The following is an 11652-nucleotide window of genomic DNA, read 5'->3' on the forward strand; positions in this document are numbered from 1 at the left end:
CAGTCCTTGTTTTAACGTAGTTATTCTTTCTTTTTGTATCAGTGCGTATCAATTGAAATGGAAGAAAAGACGTCAATGATTGAGCAAAGAGAAAACGAGATTTTAGCTATCCAATAACTACTTACCTCAACAGCCGTACTAGTGCTGCAGGTATCACCCCACCTACACCACTTAACGTTTTTGAGTAACGAGTGGCAGTTGACGCATTACTATTCTCCAAGTGTCACCTAACTGCCCTAAGTGGTTTTGTATGTAGGGAGAATCCGACTCTTGAGATGGCGGGACACTGCATGGGGAAGCCTGAGCATAATATAATTTGGTGGCACAGGAACAAAAGCACTATCGTTCCCCTATTAGAGGCCGGTGCGTTAAAGTGGAAATGAAAGTTCCGGCACATCAGTATATAGTCGTATCGCTGCATTACACATTCGTCGTGCCGTATTTTAGAATGTCCTAAACTCACCCCCATGTTAAATGTATCACACGCATACAATTCAAATTGCAACTGCTGTTTGTCTACAAGAAGGGCGTGCCACAAAGTCACATGTTCGAATTATTCGTTAAAGAGTTGTAGAGGCTCCCTCGGGCATATAGGCCCTATACAACACAAACTAGTAATTGGTCTAGTACGAATCTCAATTCCCCCGGCCGATCATTCGGTGGGTCAAAATTCTTAGATTGGCGTCCTAAAATAGTAAAATCGTTCCTTCATTTTTTATGAATAAATGTGTACACCCTAGCCTGCGGGTTATTAGCTGAGCCAGTGCACATGCGGCGTCCTTCAGGAATTCCCATGTGTGAGAGCTCATGCGATTTCTTTTGTGGGCGGACAAAACCAGAGCACTAGTCAAAAGCAATCAGGATATGTTCAAAGGGATGACAGCGAAAAAGCATGCTGGTTTCTAAAGTAACCACGCAAATCTTCCACGCAATTGCACTTTGGTACTCTTTGAATAATAGAGTGTACAAAAACTGGCCTATTTGCCGTACAGAATATCAGCTAGTATGTTAATGAAAACATCCTTTCTCATATTGATCGAGTACGATTGTAATATAGTTGAGTACATGTACATAGGTAGTGTTTATAAAAGGAAAATCTCTCCGTAGGGGCCATTTTGTTCTAAAAGAAACATTGAGTTGAGCCCACATTAGTCAACGCCTGCGACGTACTACCCACTAGTGATTTCCGGTGACCGCCATGGGTGGTCTTATAAAATAAAATCTAGTACACCCCGCTGCGCCAGGGTCTGATCCACAAAGATGAAAATGTATCAACGAAATGAACAAGTGATTTACAGTGCGTAGCCATAAAATGGGGTAAAAATAAATTCATCCTACCGCCGCTGCCAAATTTAGAACGAGTGGAGACTAATGCTGTTCATACAATATTGACATTAGGTGTTTCTATTCAATCATAGGTCCAAAGTAAACGGTAAAATGAATTACAACATCCCGTTTTGATTGGGCGTAATATAACCAATATAATTCTCTATGTACATGTTTGAGTTAGAAGCCTTGCAAATCGTAACGTAAAGCATATGAATGAGAAAGATCATATAAATCGACCAATATAAAAATCAGTGGTCTATATATATATACGAAATGAATAAAACATCCAATGGATAATTTTCTGAAAAAAGCAAAGCACACGTACACATTGCTGATATATGGCTTAATATGATTGGTACGTTCAATGCATCTTGAAAGTTGTCGAAATGGAATGGATTTACAGGTCCTTGCTATACTCTAACGTTACCACAGCTGTGGACAGTATTGTGTGACGATTGGCCCGCGTCGCTTGCACTCTTCATACCTCAGGTCCTGTCCAAATATTTGTACAGGGCACCTTTGTTAAAGGCATATTGGTTTACCCGCCATATTCTCCCAATATTATGGCAAGTCATGGAGACGATCTGTAAACATTGTTACAGTGCTTCCATGTTTCTAAAACCTAGTTGGCTACAAATATTCCTTTAGCTCATTGATGATAACGATATTTCCTCTACATCTCAGTCAAAAAATCCTGCTCGTATTCAGACCTCCCCTCAAACCTTTAACACATCCTCAATAGTTAACGGTCTATCCCCCAAGAGTATGATCACTACAAGTCAAAATTAGCTTCTTTAGATAATCGCCTCCAGAAACGTTACGGGGGAAAGGCGACGAAGAAGTATGGCCCATTTCCCTGATGCTGCCAGAAGGCTATCGCTACACAACATACCATATTCGTGCCCGTACCCTGTCTGAATGGCATCGTGTATTTGCACGCATCATGAAACAACGTAGTAATGGATGTTTTATGTGTAAATGTGCGAGAGCGTTTTCGGAAAATATAGGAGGGGGCAGAGCACCCGTGTGATTTTGATACGGTTCAGAAGACAGCTTTATCTATTATTTAAACAGTCTAACTGGATTGTTGAGGGTAGTCACATAAATCAGTCGGAACAGATCCATGTTTAACCCACATGAGTCATTTTGTCCTCGACGGTTACTACGTTATGAGTAAGAGTAATCCTGAGTACCACGTTTCAACATGGCCGCCTGACTTGGTTGCTGTTAACCCCTTTTATGGCCTACGTCGTAAGAGAGCGGCAAACAGCGCCCAATTGTCGAAAAATGGTAGTTATCCCAGAGATGCGATTGAATCATGGAAGTGCTCACATTTACTCTCCATTTAATCACATACATTTGACGTTATCAAATAGTTAGCTACTCTCTTCGTTCACTCTGCTATGGATAACTCTGGTATTATATTCACATATCCCGGCATTAGGCCTTGAAGTGGCTAAACACACCGCCCGTTTGTTGACTTTAAAGTCTATGGTTAAACGCCTGCGAAGGGAAGCGCTGGCGTCATATCGTTATCATAAGACTCTTGCCTTGCCATCATTCTCCACTCTTTCCATTACCTGCCCAGTTACAATTTCACGATACACACTTATCGCAGCGCGCCTCTATCCACGCAACTTCCGTTGCCGTCAGGACACACTTAATCTGTCCGTGGTGCTTATTTCTGTGACGTTCTTCTTCCGCGCAACCCAACCTCTCCAGGTTGCATGCAAATCCAACGGCCCAAGTCAAGCAAATATCATCAATTTACATCTCACTAGTAGTGGTCTGCCGAGCAAAGATTAAACAGATGAGGTCATTCAATTTGATTAGCCTAATTCTCATAGCCTGTCAACCATCCAGTTGCTAAGTAACTGATGCCCGGGTTTAGCAGTCAACCTTAAAAAATAATATGCACACTCATGCCCTGTAGTCGCTAAGGTTAGCAATGTGAATCCAGTCGGTGGATCATCCAGCTATTTACTCACCACCGCAGTAAAGATCTTTCAATCGATGGCTAAAGATGTGTATGCACAATGTTGGCTTCACAGGGCGGACGGCTTGGAACGGCCACAGAATATCCAGCCATAGATTTTGCGTAGGGAGCATGTGGGTACATTAAGAGCTGTACAAGGATAGGTTCACTCACCGGCTTTCGTAGAGTCCGTAGTTTCCATTTTGATCCGCTCCTGCTTCCGCTTCTGTTGCAGGCTCTCAATGGCCGCTTGGCGCTCTCGCTGCTTCTCGGGCCCGGTCTTCGGCAGGCTGGGTGTGGCTCCTGGAGGGAGATCTGGGAGCCTTCTGCGCACTCTGTGCGGCCTGCTCGCATCGCTGTCGCTGCTGTAACCCTACGGAAACGGTCAAAAGGAGAAGTGAAAGGCGGCTTACCACGGAGATTACATCCTACATCGTGATCCATGGGGGGCAACGTCCAATCGCATGTGATGGACGATAATTGCACGATTAGTCATCCAATTACTGTAGCAAACGTGACGCACACGGGCGAACTCCACCCACAGAAACATCACGGTAAAGGTGGGATACCCACTGACAGGCAAGGTGTCTCCCCTCGGCTATAATTAGGCCGCGGGGGATGACCCGGTCCAGGAACACATCTCTTCCAAGGCCCGGTCCCTGGCAAGCGTACAACATCCAACTTCCAGTTCGGGCATGAATTGATTCCCTCCCTCCCCGAATATTTACATAGCGGCGCCGTTGATCATGGTTGCTGCCGCCGTTGCTTCTCCTGAATTAAAGGAATACGAGCTTGAATCTTTCGTCACGGCACTCAATATTTTCCGATGCAAACCCACTGGGACAGTTTCAACAAGACGATATATTCCGAAAATGAAATCAATTTATTTAGCGCGACCTAGACGTAATCTGCGTGCGCTTCAGCATTCACAGACGGCCTACAGTCCCCGAGCGATGTGCAATTCTTTATTGATCAATACTTTGGACTAATCATTAAAGCTTTGTTATGTTCTGTCTGCTGGGACGAAATGGGATTTTATTCAATATAATTTCACTACTTTGTTAATTTGTAACACTGTCGATATTCCCAATTTTTTGGGAGATGGACGTCAGGGGAAAATTTGTTTCGCCATTTGTCACTGGGCCGTGTCGACCGATCGCAGCCATTTTCCACGCCGCTCTGTCATAGCGCCAAATTATTTATGGATGCCGCGGGGCATTCTTGTCCCCCAATTCGTTTTAGCCTTTTGTACGACTGTGGCATAAAAACCAATAAATGCAACTTATAAGTGTCCTTTATGGTTGTATCTGAAGCGAACTTGTGAGAATCCGGGTAAATAATTTATTGGAGATAATGTCATTCATTACACATATGCCTATAAACTCTCTCCCCCTTTTTGTATTTATGGTAGCATGATCTGTTGCTGGTTTAATCTACTGCTTCGAGTGTTGTCTATAATGTTCTTTCGTTAGGATCAAGGATTATTTTGTCATATCATCTAGATCATCACAGCCAGAGTTAACATCAATAGTTTCCCGACCTCGGTACCTCCGATAAGCTGCATGGCACTACCTCTTGGAGCTAGAGCCAGATCAATGCCACGATAAGTCGAGCAAAATTGCACAAAGGCGTGTCTATGCCAGTCATCATACCATCTCAATTACCGTGGTCGACCACGGGATGAGGAAAAAAGTCATGACTTATTGGAGACCTTTGGAAGTCTGAACTCAACTGCAGTCTCATGAAAACAACATGAGAAATTTCTAACGACCAGTTCCTGAGAGCAATCCGTCAAAGGGATATTGAAGATGCATTTCTTCGTCAAACTTTTGAAAAGGAAACTGATAACGTCAAGTTATGAATTTCATTTCTAATCTTAAGTTCATATGGATTTTCCCCTTTGAGTTGCAGTTGCTACGTAAAAATATATCTCATGAACTACCGATCAACTTCTAAGCTTGTTTGGCTCAAGTTGTCGTACTCACTACATGTAGTTTAACATAGGTGGCGCTTTTTAGAGACTGTGCGGTAAGGACATCATCATCATCAGTCGTCATGCGGTGGGGACACCATGAACTTATACAGTTTTTGTCACTTCCTGGGCAACAAGCTTTCCCTCATTGATACAACGAATTGTGACACGCATAATGAATAATCTCATTTCTGTTTCCACTTGAGTGCCTTTCCCAGCCCAATAATCCGTTACTTCAAGTCGTCGGTTGAATACCAAAAATGACGAATTATGACCTTTATCGACCTTGTGCAAGACGACATTTATAGGATGATTTTGGAGTCGTCCCGTTTCGCACCCGGGCGTATTATGGCGGTAACAGGACCTGGGCTAGGGCGTGGTAATTATCAATCATTCAGTGTCAACCACCAAATGGATGAGCTGTCGCAGTTTTATGGCGAAGATTTTCTATGGATATTTAGGGTTACACTGGACAAAATTGTATGATGAGTGTGTTGCCAAAGTTTTGAATTGTTCCACTGGTTTAGCTAAAGAAGCTGCAAGAGCGAAAACTGTGTGACTACTTCTAATTTTCCCAGAAGAAAGTCACAGCAGCCATTTCATGGTATTGCTTTTGTCTTACCACTGTACTTGATATATGTGTGTCCTCGTCGTGTACGTACGTCAATGACATGCTAGAGTTTCTTTTCTGGCAGAACATTTCAAAGTACGCCTGCTCCGTAAATCTTCCCAGCCCAAGGCAATGAGCCTGCTTAACTGTCTAGAAAGAACGATAGAGTTCAGAGAAGAGCGATATTGGCATCTTCTTCTTGATGGTGCCAGTCCTGAAGACGGACTGCCCCAAGACTTCTCAGCAGACTAGAAAGACATCGTCAAATGATACCATTATTAAGGCTTCCATCAACAAGACGAATCTCTTGTAAGGCATGGCCCATGAAGATGACGAAAATGATTCACAACTGATTTGCATAATCGACAAAAGAAAACATATGCCTTTCGGGTTGACAAATGCACCGACCATTTTCACACAACCCCACCTTCACGGACCATCTTGACCCGCTCCTATGACATAACTAGCATGAATCACCATACCATTGATGGACGAATGATCGATGCTGCACATATGCTGCCGTTATTTGTGGATCTAGATGAATCAGGCAGCAAGAGAAATATAACATGATGAGCTTTTGCCTTTAATGGACCGAACTAAGAACGTAAGGAACACAGTTATTAATTCTGAGTGCAGTCTAGGGCTCTTGGGTAAATTTCATTTCAGAGCGACGACGCACGCGCGCAGCAATAGAGCGTTTGGAGAATTAATCAATTGAACCAGAACTCCATTCATTACCAGCAGGGCATCTCCTCGTGTACTTTTGACTCCCATGTGTAACGCCATCGAAGTAAGGATGAATAATGGTCCTAATATGCGACGCTCAGGTTGGGGCAGCGCCGATGTTAAACAAGAAAGACTTGAAGAGCGTTGTTAACCCTCAAACCACCGTAGCTTTTTTATGACTAATCTTACCGTATGGGGTCAAAACTGACCCCACAATGTTTTCTACAAATACAGCTTTATTGGTGACTATTTTTCTGGTTCGTATATATGTATAGTTTAAGTAATCTATAAGGGACAGTTTGACATGATTAGGTGTGAATAATTTCTGCTTATTATCATAACATATGCAAAAATAGGGAACATCGTATTTTGCAACTAAAGCTATTCAGACAAGCGGGCTCTTTTGAGGCCTGCGCCAACACTTGATGTCATATAGCATCTGAATGTCTTACGCTAGAACAACCAAACTTGGTCACCTATGCTAAAATTTCGTTGGCAACAATTTAACTTTAATGAAATAATTAATCAATGTTTTCATGTTGCTATGGCAACCGGTTTCTGAGTGCCATATTTGGAAAAAGTCGCTAATTTTGGATTTTACAATGTACTTCTAGGGCAATCTTTGTAAACTGCACTTATTTTCTTATATCAACACCAACCAATGTTATTCACTATCACTTTTATGATTTAATATTCATAATTTATGCATATTTGATTACGTCATCGGTCAAAATCTATGATGGCGGACGATATAATTAGATTAGCTATAACCGGCTTTTTCAACCTCAAATCTCATCATTACCATGTTTATTCAAACAGAAACAATCTTAATATAAACGTTTTGGTCCATTTTTATTGTGTTATTAGGTTATATGATGAAAAAATGCCTTTTAAATAATTCAAGATGGCGGAACCAAGATGGCGGCTTTCGCTAGTGTAACCCGATATGAAGATAATCTTTATGACGTCATTTTGACGTCGTTCCTGTTGCCATCTACAAATAATGTCTTTGGATATATCATGATTTATCATACAGAATTTTTATTTAAGTTTTATCGTGAACCTTTGAGTTATATGGAAAAAAACAATTCGTTGGTTTTCGTCAATAAAATCACATAAATGACGTCATAATACGTCGCAATGTCATTACTCTTTACGTTCATTAAAAAAATTGTTTTTTTCACGTTTCTACAAAATAAAATTTTGTAACTATGATCATAATAACCCTTATCATACATGTTACTAGATGAAAAGTATCAAACAATAGGGAATATGATTACAGATTTTGCTGGGGTCAGTTTTGACCCCACTGGACCACGCGTAAACTTTCTAGGATAACTTAATCAACAATGAGCCAATCTCGGTAAAAACTTGTGAGAAGTTATAAGACATATATACAAACAAACTCATAGAAGGAATTTTGTTTTCGACTCGAAATGTGAAAATGGCACATGTTGATATACGCCTGGGGTCAGTTTTGACCCCATACGGTGGTTTGAGGGTTAAGCAAATTCCTCGTAAAGAATGGCCTTGCATTATTGTTCAGTTGCATGTCACTGAAATATACTTCGAAATTAATATCAAGGGCACATTTAGGACAGCAAAAGTGTAATAAAGATGGTCAATCTGCACTGACAAATCAAGATGGTGAAACGGAGAGCCTTGCTTATTTTGAGAGACAATATGAGGGACAAAGTAGCCGAAACTTCTACTTACGATGCAGTCCTTACATCCCAGTTCCAATGAATAGGCAGCATAGATACTCATCTAATTCGAAGACCTGGAGTACGTCCAAACTACATGCAATATCCCCACCTTTGTACAAACCTAATATCGAAAGTAATCCCCTTGACGTCGACGTCAGATTCTTATGAAATTGAGTGGAGCCTGTCGTTGAAAAGTTTATTTCTGCAGACGTAACGTTGGCAGAGAAACCAATGTAACGATTTCTAAATTATCCTGAACAAAAACCCATAAACTAAATCATGGTACTTTTTAGCTAGCTAAATGTATATCTCATAATACAGGATGGAGGCCAGAAAAGTGAACAATCGCCGTGTTTCAATCTGGTGCATGTCTCAGTAATCTACCCACCCGATCAGGGCCGGCATGAAGAGCACATCCTCTGCGGTTATGTCCATTTCGATCCAACATCAATGTCGTTACGTGAAACACCGGAGGGACGCTCAATCCAAATTATTAAGTGTGTCTGATTTCCCAGATGGGTTTCTACGTGAAAGTTTCTGTCATTATTTCGGAAATCATTGTTATCGAATTACAGATTCTGTCCACTGTTCCCCTTGTGGTCTGGGTGTGTTTTTCATCGGTTCCAATTAGGTACGTGACAGGCCCAGAGTGCCGCAGGGCCTCCAATCCTAGCCAATTCCATTATTGTTTCAATTTTCTCCAATTCACACGTTATCAAATTATATAGGTCTGGTACTCCAAGGAATTCCTTCTGGCCTGCTGATGGTGAGCCCATGTTCACTCACCACTTCAGCTCAACCACGCCGCGTACTGGAGAAGCGTAATGAACTGTCTGGTCTGAAGTGGAATCACGCTGCCGAGCTAGACATCCTCTGTCTGTAAAAGCCAGACTTTAAAGTTTATGAATATGAAATCCTATTTTCTGTGCCAATCAGCCGCTTACCGCAGAGAACAAGTATTCAGACGTTTGTGTTTTACATCCATATGTCTCAACCTTCATGCTGCTTTGATCCACGATATGTGTCCTAATAGACTTCATCACATGCAGTACGCGTACATTTACCCTTGGGTACATTGAGGCACGCGTCTCCACCGCTGCAATGGCCGGTGGAAGTCTCCTTTAGAGCTAGAGAGTTTTTGAAGCACTGTCGATACCTAATGTACATACACGGGATCACGTACTCACCCGCAGTGTCCATTGTGTTCGTCTAACAGGCATGATGTCAAACAACGTGTCACCACAAGCTACTTTGTGTCTGTCTGGGCGGTTTTAAGGATCTAAATCAGAGCGGCTTCAAAGATTTCATCCTCCAAGAGAGATGGCGCGGCGACGTCAGCACATACGTCTGTCCACCACCGCAGAGTCCCCGATTTAGTCGGGGGTTTTAATCCACCAGGGTCTTTAATAACATTTCCCCGTGAAGCGACAGGAACGAATTGTACGACCGTGTATCATGTGCCTAATTAACTGTGCTACAAATGGAGTGGCCAGTGGATTAAGTGCTCCTCTCCACTGGACGTTTGTCTCCGATACGCGTAACAAGCGCCTGCGTACAGATAATGTGTCATGAGCATCTTGCCCCACCTAAGACAGCTGTCGATCAAAATGTCCAGACAGACTTCAGAAAGATGTAATCTTGTTTTAAAGAATATAGGATGTAGTAATGATATCCATAACGGACAGGGACAATGATCTGATCGATCAAAACTGGGAGTCCACTTCTTCATGCACGTCTACATCAGATAAAAGAAATTTTAACGACCAAAACAATGTCATTATCGATAGAATAGCCGCAAGCTCTTATACAATCTCTAAATTGACTCGGATGAAAAGGCTTACACCAACCACCATTTGAAGGTAACATTTTACACTGTCCAGGGGGCGCTTGTGATCAACGTGTGAGTTTTTTCAATCTGTTTGATATTCTACGCTTGACTGCTGGCTGCAGATGACGTAGCCATTGAAGGAGGTAGGATTAGGACTGACCACCCATGCTGTCTATTACCCTAAAAGCTTCTACGGTGAATCAATCAACGCACGTTTTGGGCTCAGCCGTCTAATTTCTCGATGCTATGGATACACCACATGGGAATGAACGAGACAATGTATACTCCAAAATTAGATCCACCGAACCCTTCACGCAATTGTATCAGATACTAAAGAAAACTTTTTATATTCTATTACATTCACATAAATTGTCTAAGATTCACGCGGAATTGAGTGTGTCTAGCTGCCTTGACAGAAACATATACACATGATTGCTGGGATGCTATATTTGCCTTTGACGAAACTTATACTTGTAAAGACTACAGATAGCCAGGATGTGCATGGTTGTGTTCGGGCTCTGAAAGCGGAACGCATACTGAAACTTGGTGTTATAACATTCTGTTACTACTACAAGTTATGTCCCTATGTGAAACAGAAACCTTATTAACTGTGGCTATTTTCTCAGTTGTATCAACCAGCATTGCTTCACAAATTCTTCCCTGGTTTAACCTAAAAGTAGGATGACTATCTAAAAATACCAAACCACGAACCTCCTCCTGTCACAATGTTTGCATATATTGACCGGTAAGGATGCAGTGCTTAAAGGACTGTAACTACCCACCAGGCACGGAGACATGATAAGACAGGTCGATGGAGGAGTCGATCGATCGCTAAATCCCTTTGCATAAAACATCGGGGAGATTTCTAAACCTTGCGGTTCGGGTATGTCACGGTCATCGTCATGGTTTTATTTTGCGTGGACTTAATTTGAAGTTGATTCGATTATGTCTAAATGCCGCTAACACTGCATATTTGACTACGAGAACATCAAAAGGAGAAGGTTTCCCTCCATATCAAAATTTCATCTGACAAGCTGGAATATGCGGTGTGGTTCCGTCCAATTTTAATTACAACAGCCTTCAAACGATAGATTTTATTTCTGTTTTCTTCTTTGTACATTCTACTCTGTTCTTGTCTTCTATATTGTACTTTAAGTACCAACTTTCTTCTGATTTTCAAATAGCCTGCTTAGCGCATAATTTATCATCGTAGATTATATTGACGCAGATGTTCTCGGTGATGATATTCCAATTGAGATCTTTCACTTCACAACGAAAGTGTCCTTTTAGTATGAAAGTAAAGGATTATTGGTAGTCTTCCAAAAATAGAAAGAAGCAACGCTTTGATGAGGAACCCTTTGGACACTATGTTTCGCAATTCATCAGACAATATTAATAGATACAATATACTAAATAAGTTGCCATCGATTTTCCATATATAAAACAGACTGCAAGCTATGAATATCCAAAACAAATGGTTATCCAAAAAAAAGTTTGGACATGTTT

The 11652-nt window shown here is 41.6% G+C and overlaps 1 protein-coding gene across 7 annotated transcripts in view; it reads right to left on the bottom strand.

The window, feature by feature from the left end:
* The window catches only part of LOC136434982 (protein piccolo-like), a 75605-nt gene that overhangs the window by 26833 nt on the left and 37120 nt on the right, over positions 1 to 11652 (bottom strand). For all 7 annotated transcript variants that reach the window (XM_066428122.1, XM_066428125.1, XM_066428123.1 and 4 more), the window contains exon 6: positions 3479 to 3677. In XM_066428122.1, coding sequence (XP_066284219.1) covers positions 3479 to 3677 — 199 coding nt within the window. The remainder of the gene's footprint in view (positions 1 to 3478; positions 3678 to 11652) is intronic.

This window comes from Branchiostoma lanceolatum, chromosome 5, assembly GCF_035083965.1.
Source record: "Branchiostoma lanceolatum isolate klBraLanc5 chromosome 5, klBraLanc5.hap2, whole genome shotgun sequence".
In the NCBI taxonomy this organism is placed as follows: Eukaryota; Metazoa; Chordata; class Leptocardii; order Amphioxiformes; family Branchiostomatidae; genus Branchiostoma; species Branchiostoma lanceolatum.